This window comes from Tauraco erythrolophus, chromosome 2 (genome assembly GCF_009769465.1).
Source record: "Tauraco erythrolophus isolate bTauEry1 chromosome 2, bTauEry1.pri, whole genome shotgun sequence".
Classification (NCBI taxonomy): Eukaryota; Metazoa; Chordata; class Aves; order Musophagiformes; family Musophagidae; genus Tauraco; species Tauraco erythrolophus.
Genome location: NC_141466.1, coordinates 2,133,536 through 2,151,415, shown reverse-complemented (window position 1 = coordinate 2,151,415; position 17,880 = coordinate 2,133,536). Strand labels below are relative to the sequence as shown.

Genomic DNA, 17,880 nt, shown 5'->3' with positions numbered 1-17,880 from the left:
GCAAGGCTTCAGTCTACAGAGAGTTCTTCATGAACTAAATAGATGACTAATTTTCCAATGAACTTGAAACTCAGCAGCTCTATATGGATTATGTTACCCATCTGTTTTATAAAAGTGTCTGTCATATATATTAAATCATAGAATCGTAGAACCGTCTGGTTGGAAGAGACCCTCAAGATCATCGAGTCCAACCGTTCACCCTGCACTGTCAGGGTCCCTAAACCATCTTCCTCAACACCAAATCCACACGGTTTTTAAACACCTCCAGGGATGGGGACTCCACCACCTCCATGGGCAGCCTGTTCCAATACTTCACAACCCTCTCTGGAAAGAAATTTTCCCTGATATCCAACCTAAATTTCCCCATGCGCAACTTGAGGCCATTCCCTCTTGTCCTGTCATTCCTAACGTGGGAGAAGAGACCGACCCCCATCTCCCTACAACTCCCTTTCAGGGAATTGTAGAGAGCGAGAAGGTCCCCCCTGAGCCTCCTCCAGACTGACCAGTCCCAGCTCCCTCAGCTGCTCCTCACAGGACAAGTTCTCCAAACCCTTCACTAGTTTTGTTGCCCTTCTCTGAACCCACTCCAGCACCTCAACGTCCTTCTTGAAGTGAGGGGCCCAAAACTGGACCCAGTACTCCAGGTGTGGCCTTGTTCTAATTCAGTTCTACAGGACCCCATCAGGCTCAGGGATTTCGATTGATTTGTTTACCAGAAGGGGCTAGTGACACAACTTCTCTGTCTCCCATTGAAGCTTAACCCATAACATGGCAGTGCTCCAGCTCCTCCTTACCTGGTAAATCATCTTCATCTTCACTGAAAACATTTGGATTAAAGACAGGCAGGTTAATGTAGTCCATCGAAATCTTCCGCACTTCTGGGAGATATATCGTCATCTGCCTGGGCTGAAGATGCAGCAAACTGGTTTTATATATTACTGGGGACAGAGTATAACAAGAAATAAAAAAAATCTGTTACACAAAGAGCACCTAAAGCTACAGAAGAAGCAATTCAAAGCAGCCAGAAAGGTAATGGCTATTTTTATATAATTTACTAATGACCAAATGCCTGTACGGGCCATTCTTAGCCAAATCACTATGTAACACTTTGCATAAACAGGAGAGAATGGATTGTTCCTTTCAGCTATTTCTCCTTAAATAGAAGCAGCATCTCCGTAGTTAATTTGTAGAAATAATTAATTACTTTATTGCATGTTCACATCTATTTTTAGGGATGGAAAATAATTTTTCCATTCTACTTTTGGAACTCTTCACCACAGGATGCTACCAGCTTTTATGAGTTTAGGGGAAAACTGGAAAGCTCTCAGGAAGGAAATCTGTTGAGGGTTACCACCTACAAAGAAACCCCTCCTGGCTCAGGAAGTCCCTGAGACCCAAACCACTGGAGTCTGGGAGGACATTTGAAGGAAGTATCACCATGCACTTACTCTACACTTACATCCTTCCCTACGTATCTGTCACTGATAATGAGAGAATTACAATGACCTCTGGCCTGAACCAGTAGGGTCATTCTTACACTATCTTTTGACAATAATTGCAAATGCAGATGTCAGAAATTCACAAATTACTTGAAAAAAAAAAAAAAAGTGGCTGGAACAAACCTGAGGGTTTCCATAACACTTTATTAAGTAGAAGGCATCACTGCCCTATTTTAGTAGCACTGGTTGTCCCCAGGGTGACAACATCCTGAAAGGACAACCTTTGCCTGGAGGTTGGGCCAGAGAAGGTCCTCTCCCCAGCAGCTGCGATTCCATCTCTTGCCCAACAGTGGTCTATATAGCCACAAAATATATCTATTTAACTAATTCTGCATTCAGGGCATCGTTACGTAGTCCTGACCTAACTACAGGATGCAACACAGTTGTTTTGTAAAACTCCCATACTTAGAATCATAGAATGGTTTGGGTTGGAAGAGACCTTAAAGATCATCCAGTTCCAACCCCCCTGCCATGGGCAGGGACACCCTCCACTACACCAGGTTGCCCAAAGCCTCATCCAACCTGGCCTTGAACACTTCCAGGGATGGGGCAGCCACAGCTTCTCTGGGCAACCTGTTCCAGTGCCTCACCACCCTCAGAGTGAAAAATTTCTTTCTTATATCTTGCATTATATATCTTATATACTTGCATTACTATTTCAATTCAGAGCTCAGTTCTGCTAGGTGGTACCCTGGTCTTTACTTCGCCTTCCTCCTTCCAACAGGACTGTCTAGGGACAAATGGCACACACAGAAGAAGGTCAAGAGACTAGACAACTGTGACTTTTAATGAAAGCTACCAAATTACTGCTGCTCCAGCAAGACAACCATATGATGAGGCCATGCACTGACTTGAAGAATCTGGAGCGTGATGCTGCAAGAGCTTTTTTAACATTATTCTGGTATATTTAGTTGCTAAATGGCTACAAAAAGTTGAGTTTTAAAAATATTTCTATTACAGTAACTTAAACCCTGCCATTTTCATAGTCTTCTTGCAAAAAATTTCTTTATTCATTTTAGTTTTGTTCAAATAAACTGTAAAAAAAAAAAAAAAAAAAGGTCTGGGCTTGACTGTTAATTAATCTTTCACAGCTGAGACTTTTAACATTTTATTGATCACCTCATTATTGTATTTATAGATTTTAATCTCTTTTAATTACAGTGAATTTTGTAAAATCTAATTCCTACTGTCCACAGAAAATAAGTGCTTTGTTAAAGAAGACTTTTGATCACTTAAAAAGAATCACATGGCATAAGTCTGTTGTTTGTTAGAAAGAGTTTGACGTGCAAAAAATCAATAGAGTTTACTTTTACCTGCACCAAGGTTAGTTGGTAGGAAAGCAGCCAAACCCACAATTTTAAATTTCGTTCCCCAGATATTAGATGTGACCTGAGCAAGGTAGTTGTGCTGCAAAGCAAAACCAAGATCATTTTCACCTAATAAAATCTACATCAAGCTCTAATAAAAACCTACAGAACAATCGAGCTATTTCAAGTGATAATCATTTCAGCTTCTCTTGGTTTTATTTTATTGAAACAGCCTAAGGTGCCTCTGTAGCAAGTGCTATCCCCAGCCATTAAGAAGTCTCATTTTGAGATGTGAACACCATCAGAAATGAGGTATAAAACAGCCACATAGGCTGATCAGAGCTGTTGAAGAACTTCCACAAGAGTGGGGCTGTTCTGTATTTCAAAAAGTAACACACCCTGCCCTTTGCTTCTATGCTTACGAGTCACTTCAAAGAACAATAAATAAGTCAGAAATTAATTACTCATAATGACAAATGTATTTTTCCTGGACCTTCCAAAGCAGCTTCCCAAACCACTGCTTCCATGGTGATCAAATTATGGGTCTGAAAGACCAAGAGATTTTCTCAAAGGCGGAGAGTTACGCTGTCCTATCAGCAGCAGGATCTAAGCTTCTGGTTTCCTGCCCTATTCAAAGGACTTTTGGTCCTACCGACCACTGCTGTGTAAGTGACCTGGAATGTTTCAATACAAAAGAAAAAGTGAAACAACAGAGCAGAAAAAAGCAACTGAAAGGAAACAAAACAAAATTAAAAGAATGTGGGCTGGTATTCATAAAATATGTGATCCCGACAGTTCTACAGCCTGCTAAGTTTCATTTACCCACAGAACACGAACACCACAAAAAGCACAAAGTGCTAATTCCTTACAACAATACAATATCTCCTCTGCTGTTCCTAAACCAGGTAAGTAGTGGGCTGTAAGAATCATAGAATCACAGAATGGTTTGGGTTGGAAGGGACCTCAAAGATCATCCAGTTCCAACCCCCCTGCCATGGGCAGGGACACCCTCCACTACACCAGGTTGCCCAAAGCCTCATCCAACCTGGCCTTGAACACTTCCAGGGATGGGGCAGCCACAATTTAGCTCTGACCAACCTGTGCCAGTGCCTCACCACCCTCCCAGTGAAAAATTTCTTCCTTATATCAAATCTAAATCTCCCCTCTTTCAGTTTAAAGCCATTGCCCCTTGTCCTGTCACTACACACCCTTGTAAAAAGCCCCTCTCCAGCTTTCCTGTAGCCCCTTTAGGTACTGGAAGGCTGCAATAAGATCACCCCGGAGCCTTCTCTTCTCCAGGCTGAACAGCCCCAACTCTCTCAGCCTGGCTCCATAGCAGAGGTGCTCCAGCCCTCGGATCATCTCCGTGGCCTCCTCTGGACCCGCTCCAGTAGCTCCATGTCCTTCTTGTGCTGGGGACTCCAGAGCTGAACACAGTATTCCAGGGGGGGTCTCACAGAGCAGAGCAGAGGGGCAGAATCCCCTCCCTCGCCCTGCGGCCCACGCTGCTCTGGATGCAGCCCAGGACACGGTTGGCTCTCTGGGCTGCCAGCGCACGGTGCCGGCTCGTGTTGAGCTTCTCACCCACCAGCACTCCCAAGTCCTTTTCCTCAGGGCTGCTCTCAATCCATTCTCCGCCCAGCCTGTACTTGTGCTTGGGATTGCCCCAACCCACGTGCAGGACCTTGCACTTGGCCTTGTTGGACTTCATGAGGTTCTCACAGGCCCACCTCTCCAGCCTGTCAAGGTCCCTCTGGATGGCATCCCTTCCCTCCAGCACGTCCACAACACCACACAACTAATTCCTTGCCTTCTTTCCAATTAAGGATGTTCCACGTTCCTGATCTAGTTGAAGATGTCCCTGCGCATTGCAGGGGGGTTGGCCTAGACGATCTTTAAAGGTCCCTTCCAGCCCAAACTATTCTATGAACTATGAAACAGAGAACACGTGGCCCTCTGAAGCAAGCATTTCTTTATCTCAGCAATTCCTAGCAGCGCAGAAACCATGGTGGCACTAGGACAGCTCTGAGAAACTGAGTAAGAAGCATTTTCACATACACTTTCAAATAGCCAACAAGATCACCTAGAATAAAACCTCTCACATGGATTCACATTGACAGAAGTTAGTGGTGCTAGGATTTATCAAACAATGCCTGATATTCCATTGACATTTTCGAACATTAATATTGATCTGGAAGATGCAATTCTTTAGTTGTTCCATCTAGTTACTGTAATTCAACAAAAATTTCTTATTGGTGATCATTGGATCTATAGCACAACTTGCTGCCTCTGAAGGAGATGCATCTGGACCCAGGTCTGGTAACAACGTGCACAATACCTGAGTAATATCTTCTAAAGGAAACTCCCTTCGGGTTAGGCTTGGTGAACCAATAGAAGGTTTCCTTATTGGTAACCTTGGCGATCTTGATATCTCCTGCGCAGCTCGGGACATCTTTGGAGATTTGCGAGCTTCTATGTTGATTCTGCATATAAAGTGATAATTGGAAACATCAACAAGCATACAAAAATCATGTCTTTGCACGTATGGATGTCATCAAGACAACTGGTGTCCTCTCAGTGACTGCTGAAAACTGTAGAGTGTACAGGGTGGAGAGTTACAGGTCAAATTTGGAGATTCAGAAGGCCTTCCACACTTGCAGGAACTCTGACCGGATGCTTTCCGATTCATTTAACAAATCTTACAGTAGTTCTGCCAGATACAATATATCCTCCACTAATCTACAAGAAGGTGTAGGACTGAGCTATTTCAGCCATGGAGACTTTGAGCAAAGCCTCGAGAAACGGCAACGTGCCACCTCGGCTGGCAGATCTCCACGTTAGTACAGCAAACCAGGGCTCCACGAACTTCGTCGGTGCTCTTACCCTAAGCCAAAATTATTCCTACTTCCCACTATACAAAGAGGGTCATGAATAAGAGATTAAGCACCTGAAAAAGCTCTCTGGTAGAGAAAAAAAAAACGAACAAGTTACATTTCAAAAGTATGCTCTCAGAAAAGCAAGGACACAGGAGAGCTGTTTTTTCCTGTGCCATTTCAGTTTTAGGCTCAGGAACTGCTGGTTCTTTTGTCAAGTTCTACTCATCTAAAACGTTGGTATTTCACACATCATGTTCACGTATAAAGGGATGCATTTTCGTTGCCTCATACTGGGACAAGCTCATAATATAAGGTCTTTGGAGAAGTGAGAGGTCACCTAGAAGGCATCAGGTGATGGCTTAACATGAAGCTGGCAGACAGATATCAATGCCTACGGGAAGCACCACAGCCACCAGTGGGGCTCTGTGCAGATGGAGGGTTCCTTCTGTGTACATAACGAATATCATAAAGAGCTGGGAGGAAAGCAACCAGACAAATAACAAGTTTATTTTGCATATCGTTACAGAAGCTCGTCAACCCAGTGTTTAGGAGGATCTCTTTGCTGAGACTCCCTTGCAAGGTCACCACAGCAGCAGTGCTGCCTATGTCAGGATCTGTGCCAGGATCTATGCCACCTATGCAAGGCCTTAGGGATTTGAAAAAAACCCTTAAGAAAGGCTTTAACTAGACCAGGGACCCTAAGCACAGAGGAGGTAAAACCACAGATTGTCTGAAGGATAAAATACATCCTACAGTGGCAAGAGTTTACACTTGGCAGAGGCAGTGGTGGGAGACTTTATAAAATCCTTCTTCGAGATTGCTTGGGGAGAAGTGGTGCCCTGCTGTTTCTCATTACCTTTTGCCCCAGGACCTTCCCCAAAGTCCACCTTGACATCAGTCTCTGAGATCACCCCAGAACTGCGCACCGTAGAGGACCCACTCCTCCGGAAGACTCCTGTCTGCCCAAAGGAGTTTGCTTTTAATTTTATGAGATGTCAAGACAGTGTTTTTTAAAAAAATAAAAGAAAAAAGAAAAGAAGAAAACCTGGTGAAAAAAGAAGAAATATCCAAGAAATTATTACCTGGGGAGTTTGGGTGATTTGCTAGCTCGACTGATTTTGGGAGATTTCTTTGCTGCCCAGTCATCGCTCAGTTCGATGTCACTGGAGTCCGAGCAGTTGCAGCTGTCAATCACAGTGGAAATCAAGCTGTTTCCATAGATTTCATCTATCAAGACAGGCCCCAGAAAATATAAGTGCTGCTTCAGAAAACTGATATCAGTTACAGCTCTCAGTCATCAGAAGCGTAAATCCAATCCACAGGCATCAGCTGAGATCAAACTATCAGCGATAATTAACTGTTCTTCACCCTGCCTAGTATAAACTCCAAACCTCCAACGGTTCCAACTCAAGTGAACACGATTCAGAGGGGGGAAGAGCATTCAATTGACTTCAAAATTGAGGCTAAAGAATATTTTCTGCTAATTAGCAATCTACTCCCCACCATTCAAAATACAAGAAGTTCCCTTTTGTAAAACAGAGGACAGCACGGTATAATTTGCGAGGCTTGAGCCTAAGTCACACTCAAGATTTTTTTCACATCAGAAAAAAATAATCATATGCCCCCTTCCATGTTGCATATACAGATTTTCTTCAACCCTCGAGGATTTAACATCTAAAGTCTTTCTAAATCATTTCTTATACAGAGCAACAGTTCAATTCTACCTGCTTTGCCATCCGTTTTAGGATCCATGATAACAAACTCCGGCCGCAACTTGCTGATACGACGTCCTTTCAGGATAGGCACCAGCCCCCCAAGGTATTCCAGGTACAGAGTGTAACACGGACCACCAACCTCTGGGTCATCTTCTGTCCGCTTCATCGTGCAGTGAAGCCGTTCGTTACCAGCTGTTGGGTAGCTGACGAAATCTCTCATATTGTTTGGGTCTGGGATAGGAGGCTTAATTAAACGAAGGAAGGAAAGAGAAAGTTTCCTGTAGGTTATTAGGGTTTTTTTTTCCCGTGGTGACTTAATCCCAACACAACTAACTGAATTTGATGCCAACTCTAACCTGGCAGGTCAAGATTAGTCCAGGTTACTGCGTGAGTTATGCAGGACCCACACGCAAGACAGTGGCTGTGTATTGTTTAGTTAGGCCAAAAGCAGCTGTGAACAGAAAACTACAACTAGTTACATCAGAGAGGAAGGTTGGACCTGTGGTTACAGCACTGAATTAGACAACAAACCTCTATTCCAGTCCTGGCTCTATCACAAACTTCTCTTTTAACCTGGGTAATGTGGTCAAGTCTAAGTATCTTGTCTCTTGCTGGTCCTCCAAGTGAACTGAAGCAGCTCAGGTTCTCATTCCTGGTTACTACTGGAACATGCTACGCTGCTGTGCTACAATGCTGTCAGCTCTGGAAGAAGCTTGTACCTCTTACATCCTTCCAAACACATGATGGGCATATTTGTGTGCGGTGTGGCGGAACAGGAGTACAAAGCTCAGGGTGGGTTACCTTGCCCTGGTTGCCAGCACACCATATTAATCCATGAGGAGCTCAGTCCTAAAGCAGCTGGACTGCTTTTGTTGAGGACAATATAGCCTGTATGACACAAATACTACTAATGTGTACGAGTCAACACAGTCTCTTTCAAAATAAAAATATATATTAAAAAAAATGTAGGGGAAAACCCAAGCTTTCTTAACCTGGTGAGATGGATATGGGCTGAAGACAGATCTATAATGAAGTTCTCAAGCTGGATGAGGAAGAGGAATGTACGTGGAGAAAAGGAATGTACGCAGGGAAGAGGATGCCTTGCCAGGCACTGGAGGCATGGCTGACAGTGTATTTGGGAGTATGTGCCTAGGGGAGAGCCAGGATAAAGTATAAAGCAGTGCTGAGGAGGCTCCAGAAGCACCCATGAAACAGTAGGGACACCTGGCTTCTGGGCAACCTGCTTCAGCAACTCAGCTACACAGCCCCACGACTGCTCCCCACCCTGGTGTTCCCTCTAGGAGGGGACAGAAGGGATGTTGGCACTGGCATGCCCCTGCACTGCCTCTGCCTCTCTGATCCCGTCATGGCTCCCAGCCCTGCTATAGCCAACTGCTGCCTTCATCCCATCCCATCCCATCCCATCCCATCCCATCCCACCCTATCCCATCCCTTCCTATCCCTTCCCCTCCCCTGCCTTCCCTAACAGCCAGGCAAATGGCACCGATGCTCTAGAGAGCTGCAGGGGTGGCTCTGGGACAACATGGAAAGCATTTTGGGGAGAAACAGGCGTGCCAGAAAGAACTGAGAACCACTGGTCTGTGAAATGCTCTGCATCTTTGGAGATCAAGGAGTTATGGTTACCGCAAGGCATTTGTTCTTCCCTGGCAAATGAGATGTTTCACAGTGGCACAAATTGCCCTGATGAGCGGTACCCAAATGGAGCAGTGCTGAATCATTATTTTATAGGCATAATTTGTTCTCATTTAAGTTGGACCAACTCCACCGATTTCAAATTAGTTATTCCAGCTCTGCATTGTTTTAACAGGGACCTGAAACGGGCTCAAGAGAACGCTGTAACACGTACCCCAAAAATACGTAACACAAAAATGGATGTTTGAACATCCGGCATTTACCAGCTAATGCTCTGCTTTACAGGCTGTGATAAAGAGTCTGGACATCCTGAGATGCCACTGAGGGCAAAGCCATGAAACAAGAGGTAGAGCAGATGGCTCTGCTAGTGGTACAGGAAAAGGCGTAACATCTGGTTCATTTTTCCATAGCATCTTGGAGCCGTAAGGTTAGCAGAACCCACTGGCAGTAGAAATATCTGGACAGCCACAAGCTTCAAGTACAACTTTTCTAGCAATATGAAGGTTCATGTAACAAGTAGGGAGGCAACAGTTCTACCACTCTGAATCTCTCCAATAACTGTGACACGGTATTACCGTGAGCGCCAGCTTCTTCAGAAGTCTTTGTGAGTCACCAGCATATTGTACCCTTGGGATGTCATTGGAAAGACCATCCCCATGGAATAATGCAGATCAGCAAGCGTGAGCCTTCTTTTCAGATTTTAATAGGCACCAAACGGTTCAGTGGGCTTTTGAAGAGCACAGGAATGACCCTTAATCAAGCTTTTAAAATGATAATTATGACACTTACAATATCTTATAATTCATCCATTGTCACTTAGGAGCACCGTGGGAGGGAATCACAGAATCATAGAATGACATAGGCTGGAAGGGACCTTAGAGATCATGTAATCCAACCTCCCTGTCATGGGCAGGGACGCCTCTCAACTAGATCAGGCTGCTCAAGGCTCTGTCCAACCTGGCCTTGAACACCTCCAGGGAGGATCAAGCAACCCTTTCCTTGGGCTGAGGCCAATGGCATGAGCTTTAATAAGGCCAAGGGCAGAGTCCTTCACTTGGGGTATAAAAACCCCAAGCATCGCTATAGGCTCGGGGAGGAGTGGCTGGAGAGCCGCCTGGCGGAGAAGGACCTGGGGGTCTTGGTTGACTACCGGCTTGATATGAGCCAGCAGTGTGCCCAGGTGGCCAAAAAGGCCAATGGGATACTGGCGTGTATCAAGAATAGTGTGACCAGCAGGAGCAGGGAAGTGATCCTGCCCCTGTACTCGGCACTGGTGAGGCCGCACCTGGAATATTGTGCCCAGTTTTGGGCCCCTCGCTTTAAGAGAGATATTGAGCTCCTGGAGCGAGTCCAGAGAAGGGCGACTAAACTGGTCAAGGGGCTGGAAAATAAAACTTATGAAGAGAGGCTGAGGGAGTTGGGGCTGTTTAGCCTGGAGAAGAGGAGGCTGAGGGGAGACCTGATTACGGCCTATAAATACTTGAGAAAAGATGGTGGGGAGGTGGGGGAAGGGCTCTTTACATTAGTGATGAGTGACAGAACAAGAGGAAATGGGCATAAGCTTAGTCAGGGGAGATTCAGGTTGGATGTTAGGAAGTATTTCTTCTCTGAAAGGGTTGTCAGCCACTGGAATAGGCTGCCCAGGGAGGTGGTTGAGTCCCCATCCCTGGATGTGTTTAAGAATAGGGTGGATGATCTACTTGAGGATATGGTTTAATGGGGATTAGGGATGGTTGGACTGGATGATCTCTAAGGTCTTTTCCAACCTAGAAATCTATGAAATCTACAAAATCTTCCTCACACACACACACACACACGCATTTCTTCCACTTTACCTTGATTGTTGGTATAAAGGCAGTGGTGAGGTACGAGCAGAGCCGAGGGGGCAGGGTCAGCTTGCTGATATCCTTGTCGTCCCGCAGGCAGCTAGCGATGGTCTGCTGGCACAGCAGCTGCAGACTGGAGACCCTGTGCTCCACTCTGACAACGTACAAAGCGGGTCCAGAAGCCATCAGCAGGCGCGAATCCCGGTGACCCCAACAGATCGAGATGATGGGACGCTGCACGGAGAGGAAAAGGGTACAACTTCAAAAGAGCCCGTGCTTTCTCCAACAACGTTGCACAGCAAGTGATCACATGAATTCAGCACTGATCAGGTTACCCTGAGTCACCCAGAAACTTAAAAGAAGGAGAAGAATGAGAACATCTGAAACCAGCAATAACAGTGGTTGATGTTTTTACTCACAAGGCTTAAAACTCTTCACGCAAGAGATTGTCTATCAAATTCCTTACCTAGATAGGATGAGTGATTTACAGTCACACAGTGGCAAAAAGCAGGATCTTTTGATGCCCTATCCAGGTGACTTCTATGACTTCTAGTCATTCTATGACTTCTTCAGTCACCTAATTGATCCCCATCCACTGGTAACTGCTCACATCTTACAACTGAGAAGTTAAACTCTATGCCCAGAGATACTCAGTAAACCAGCAGACAGAAGCCAACTGGCTTTCTCGTCTTGCACTGAGTCTTCTGCTGCACAGCGTCTCTTTAGAACTGTTCCCAGAGGAGGTGAACTGTGAAAGAGCACCAGAAACAACAAAACAGAGAATGGCCTTTTGTCTTCTGCTTGTCTACACTCAGAAATGTCTAAATTCATGACAGTAAAACCGTACAGAGTCGGGGTGACGGGTACTAAGCGTCAGATTGTGGAGCAGAATAACAATGAACAACTTAAACGCTGCTTTGGACACGATTTCCTGCTGCACGAACACGAAGAGTTCATGTGAAAATAGTGAGCTGTGCTTGCAACAACCTCTCCCAATTTTCTTCCTAAACTACATCTTTTTCATGTAAAGCACCAGTCTGTTGTGACCTCTGATAGAATCATAGAATCATAGAACGGTTTGGGTTGGAAGGGACCTCAAAGATCATCCAGTTCCAACCCCCCTGCCATGGGCAGGGACACCCTCCACTACACCAGGTTGCCCAAAGCCTCATCCAACCTGGCCTTGAACACTGCCAGGGATGGGGCAGCCACAACTTCTCTGGGCAACCTGTGCCAGTGCCTCACCACCCTCACAGTGAAAAATTCCTTCCTTCTATCCAATCTAAATCTGCCCTCTTTCAGTTTAAAGCCATTGCCCCTTGTCCTGTCACTACACGCCCTTGTAAAAAGTCCCTCTCCAGCTTTCCTGTAGCCCCTTTAGGTACTGGAAGGTTACAGCCCTATCACTATTACTTTTGCCCTTCATGATGTCTTAGCTGCATCCACCTGTCATTTCTTGCTTTCTGTGGTACAAAACATCTCTACTTGCATATATACACATCCTCTATGGAATTCCAATCCCATAGCTGCTATGTCTATACAAATACAACCAGTGTAAAGAGGAAACTCTCACTGTGCTGCAGGCTGTAATCAGTGAACTATAAAAAGTTTACTCCTTCCTGTGAAGGGCTCCCTTCTTTTCACAGTCCACCACACTCAAAAGTTTAAGCAAACATGTTTTTCATCTAAACTATGAACTGTATTTACTGAAAGGTCAGGGTCTTTTTGGAATATCTTTGCTCTTCCCAGGATGCAGCAAACAAGAATTAACTATACAAAATTTAAGGGTCAGGGCACCATCAGTAATAACTTTTACCCACTCCTCTCTCGTAATACGGTACCCAGATAGATGAGTTAGATCAGCCCAGAAGTTACTAATCTGATTTGGGGAAAAAAACTCTTCCCTTCAGTTACAAATTCAAGATGCTTAAAGGTGAGAAACTGGGATGAGATGTTTTTCTGTGAAGGATACGAAGCAAAACGCAGCAGCACAGCTCGGCATCGATGTCTATCATCAAGATAAAGGAGTTGGATGAAACAACTTTTTCAGAGGAAAGATCTTCCCTCCTATGTCATCTTATCCTAGATTTAAATTTCAAGGACAATATTTGTTTTAAAGTGGGAGGAATGAAGAAGCTTCATTTTCATTACATCTAGGCAACACCACACACGCACAGACACACACTTCCACGGAGGCACAAGCCTTCAGGCTGACTGATATGCAAACAGAAAGCAGCAACGTGTGAACCTTGTGATTTTCACAGCAATTGCTAAAGGCATTTCATAGTGGAGAACTTCAAAAGAATTGAGAAATCCTCTGTGTACCATCAATAATTATTATATGGCTTGTCATAACCCTAATCTGTGGGACAGAGCCTTAAATTTGAGGAGAGATCACGTTAAGCATCCCTTACTGACTGGTACTCTCATGATTTGAGAGTGTGGCTCAGCCCTCACGCTGGCTGGCAGTAATGAGATGGTTCAAGCTGCTTGCAGAATAAATGCAATTGAAAAGGCACCAACACAAGTAGGTACCTGCCACGTCTACTCTAAGATAACCTGAGAAAGGCTCCAGTAGAGGTGACCCTGATTTCCCGCAGGGCTGGAACCCAGCATGGGCAGAACTATCTACCTGAGCGTTACTGCAGGATCCAAACTGCATCCTTCTGCTCACCTTGTGTCAACTAAAGCTTACCTATAAACATGGGGAAGGAACAAATAAGTGTGTGATTTGGCACACAAATGTTTATTTATTGGATAGTGTTTAATGCCAGATAAGAAGTCTAATATCCCAGCTGTCATAATCCAAAACAGCACACCCAGATAGCCCTACCATGAAATCTAGTATTGCAGCAATTATAACTCAATATTTCACACCCAAATAGAGTCAAATGAAACCACTTCTCTCACAGAATCCCAGAATGTCAGGGATTGGGAGGGACCTCAAAGGAGCATCTAGTCCAGTCCCCCTGCTGGAGCAGGACCACCTAGATCAGATCACACAAGAACGTGTCCAGGCGGGTTTGGAACATCTCCAGAAAAGGAGACTCCACAACCTCTCTGGGCAGCCTGTTCCAGTGTGCTGTTCCCCTTACTGGGAAGTTCTTCCTCATGTCTAAGCGGAACCTCCTGTGTTCCAGCTTAAATCCATTTCCCCTTGTCCTATCATTGGATGCCACTGAGAAGAGCCTGGCTCCATCCTCATGACAGTCACCCTTTCCATATTTATAAACATGAATGAGGTCCCCCCTCAGTCTCCTCCAAGCTCAAGAGACCCAGCTCCCTCAGCCTTTCCTCAGAAGGGAGATGCTCCACTCCCTTCAGCATCTTTGTGGCCCTGCGCTGGACTCTCCAGCAGTTCCTTGTCCTTCTTGAGCTGAGGGGCCCAGAACTGGACACAAGATTCCAGATGTGGCCTCACCAGGGCACAGTAGAGGGGGAGGAGAACCTCTCTCGACCTACTCACCACACCCCTTCTAATACACCCCAGGGTGCCAGTGGCCTTCTTGGCCACCAGGGCACATTGCTGGCTCATGGCCATCCTGCTGTCCACCAGCACCCCAGGTCCCTTTCCCTTTTTCTCTCCTCAGGTTACCGCTGCATGCAGAGAACCGCAGAGATGCAGACAGCACCAGTGCAAGAACCTTTGCAATCTTAAAACATATTCCCAAGGAAGGGTTTTTTCAGAAGCTTTGAAATGCTGGGTGGGATCTCTGTCGACACAGCACTGTGGAGCTGGAGAAGAGTAGAAAGTCAGAAGTCCAAAGACATTGCCTCACTGTATGATTTCACCAGTTTCCCAGCAGGCAACCATAGTTCAGGCATCTCCTAAACTTCTGAATGCCCTCATTGTGTTTGTGTATTTTTATGTATACAGTATGTGAGTGGGTGCCTGTTCAAATACACGCACACAATACCCACAAGTGTTGCACTGTCCATAAATCACGACATTTCTACTCCCACAGTTGTACATTTAGTCTCCCCACACACCTCACGTTTTAATATTTTCAATCTCATCAAGGAGTGCTTGTACCATACTGGTTTGCCTTTGCTTACTGGTTCACCAGACATGATTTGCCTGCCTTTACTATGGAACAGCCAGCCCCTCAGTACTCCTCAAGCCTAATACCCAGCAACACTTCATTTATGGTGAAGGGTTAAGATTTAAGATGAGGTTCAGGGAAAATTAGCCTGTCATTACAGGCTTGGAGAAATAAAAGATCACCCAAACGCCAGATCTGACCTGACCTTTAAACATACTGCTCCAATAATATTTTTTGATAACTACGCTTCCCACTCTTTCCCTTGAAGGACAAGGGATATGAATCAATTACTGCAGTAAGTCAGGCATGAAGTGGCCACAGCTTTCCTTCTGAACTCTGCTGAGAAAAAAACATCACCAACATCCAATGCAAAAGTATTGCTCCTCATAAAGCGTCTGCTCATAAAGCACAAGAAGGACATGGAGCTGCTGGAGCGGGTCCAGAGGAGGCCACAGAGATGATCCGAGGGCTGGAGCACCTCTGCTATGGAGCCAGGCTGAGAGAGTTGGGGCTGTTCAGCCTGGAGAAGAGAAGGCTCCGGGGGGATCTTATTGCAGCCTTCCAGTGCCTAAAGGGGCTACAGGAAAGCTGGAGAGGGACTTTTTACAAGGGCGTGTAGTGACAGGACAAGGGGCAATGGCTTTAAGCTGAAAGAGGGGAGATTTAGATTGGATAGAAGGAAGAAATTTTTCACTGTGAGGGTGGTGAGGCCCTGGCACAGGGTGCCCAGAGAAGCTGTGGCTGCCACATCCCTGGAAGTGCTCAAGGCCAGGTTGGATGAGGCTTTGGGCAACCTGGTGTAGTGGAGGGTGTCCCTGCCCATGGCAGGGGGGTTGGAACTGGATGATCTTTGAGGTCCCTGCCAACCCAAACCATTCCATGATTCTATGATTCTATGTTCCTTATACCCTGTTTCTACAGTTTTGTTTTTTTTTTATTTCAAAACAACAATGAGATTTTGATTTAATTTTAGCAGAATGAGTCTTTGCTTCGATAAGTATCTCCATTTTCCAGTCCTCATCATGACCCATTTCTGCAGCAGTCAGAGATGATCTTACGGCCTATATGGAAAACATCAAGGTCCTTACTGATATCCCAAAGAACGTTTCACCAGCTAGTTCTCAACTGTTGCTCTTGTTTCTCTCTCTGTAGGAAAATAAACTCTTCTTGAAGCTTTGTTGTCATCCAATAATGACTAAATAGGATTAATTTCAGGCGATGTAAATGAAAGGCAATGTTAATTCAGAAGCAAAAAACCTGAACACTCTGTGTTAAACAAATGAAGATGAAGTAAGCAAGGTCAGCTCAGCTGAGTAACACAAAAAACAGCGTCCTCCTCAAAGCTGATCCTTTTGATCTGAATTTAACCCAAAATGGCACCCTCCTTCTCAGGCCTTAGTGAAATAGCTTTTACACAACCACCAGGTTTCTGCAGATCATATAATCTTAACTCTCTCCATTCACATGCCGAGATGTTTCCAGCAGAGAAGCAGCCATGTGGAATGCTGTGAAGGCTGCTGCTGAAGACAGCAGGTTTACAGCAAGTGGGTCTTCTTCTCAAAGACTCCTGGAAACCTCTCCCATAAAGATTTAGCCTTTGGTACACCGCTTTGAATTAGAGTTTTAAAATATTACACTGGTAAAAACGTGATCACAGTTTTTCTGCACCTAATCCTGTTGCCTATACAGCTGATCTGGACCATATGGGGCTCAGGTCCCTTTATCTTTCTTCTTCACTGCACTTGGGGTTTAATCTGTTCTTACACCAGTTACACAGTGGTATAAAATCATAAGATAATGTATATTTACTCTAGGATTATAGGTGTATAAAAAGAGAGCAGCATCAGAGTTTCTAATTCCATGGTCTTGTTCCCTGAGTCCTCTCTGGGCCATATAGGAAAGAAAATTACAAAAAGCAAAGAAGGACCCAAAATATAAGCCACAACTTTGAACCATCAGATGGAATAATTTCATAGGTTTGGTGAAGTCAGCAGTTAGGCAGTTTTGAAGTGATCCTGCAGGAGCCTCCTCTGTTTACAGTTCACATGAGAAGATATGAAGCAGCTGTATCCACTCAGCAGAGAGCTGTAGAACAGCAGGTATGCTTAGCTGATATAATAGACTTGTCTGCATATAATAAGAAATTTTGAAATGACAGAACTGGGTTGCAGCATTTCCAGTAAACAATTTCAGCAAGACTGTAAAAGTCTTGAATGAGCTGATTATTCTCATCTCTGCTTGATGCCAGGGAAGGATTCTGAGGATTTAACAAATATAACAAATAATGTAAGAAATTAACATTCTTCCAATAAAAAACCACCTATGAGCACCAGGGCAGCCAGCTGTTGCAATGACGTTTTTAAATGTTGAAAGAGTCAGACCAAGCAAAAAAATGCCAGCTAAAAGAACTGATTTACTAAACCAGAACTAAAAGAACTGGCAGATTTTTGGTTTACCAGGTTGGTGTTCGTGTACACAAGGGCAAGCATAGTCAGAGCTAAGTTTAACAAAAATTGATAGTATATTTTTGAATAGTTACCAGCTATCAACAGGCTTTAAGATATGCTGTTGATTTATAAAATAAATAAGATATGCTTTTCATTTATGAAATCAAGTCTTCGGAGTCACAGTATGTACCCAGTTTTCATACGATTGCTTCCAGTAAGACAAAGGTCTGGTGTGACTTTCTGAAGTGCCGTCGGAAATTTCGTCATCATTCTTTCAAGGTTCATAGAATCATGGAATGGTTTGGGTTGGAAGGGACCTCAAAGATCATCTAGTTCCAACCCCCCTGCCATGGGCAGGGACACCCTCCACTACACCACGTTGCCCAAAGCCTCATCCAACCTGGCCTTGAACACTTCCAGGGATGGGGCAGCCACAGCTTTTCTGGGCAACCTGTGCCAGTGCCTCACCACCCTCAATGTAAACCAGCTGTTCAAACCAGCTTGATTCTCTGGA

At 44.8% G+C, this 17,880-nt stretch overlaps 1 protein-coding gene across 1 annotated transcript in view; it reads right to left on the bottom strand.

Moving 5' to 3' along the window:
• The window catches only part of TULP4 (TUB like protein 4), a 133,840-nt gene that overhangs the window by 9,427 nt on the left and 106,533 nt on the right, over positions 1–17,880 (bottom strand). The window contains 6 exon segments of the mRNA XM_086632009.1: positions 795–938; positions 2,813–2,906; positions 5,145–5,289; positions 6,765–6,909; positions 7,407–7,641; positions 10,886–11,110. Of these exon segments, the coding sequence (XP_086488135.1) occupies positions 795–938; positions 2,813–2,906; positions 5,145–5,289; positions 6,765–6,909; positions 7,407–7,641; positions 10,886–11,110 (988 nt within the window).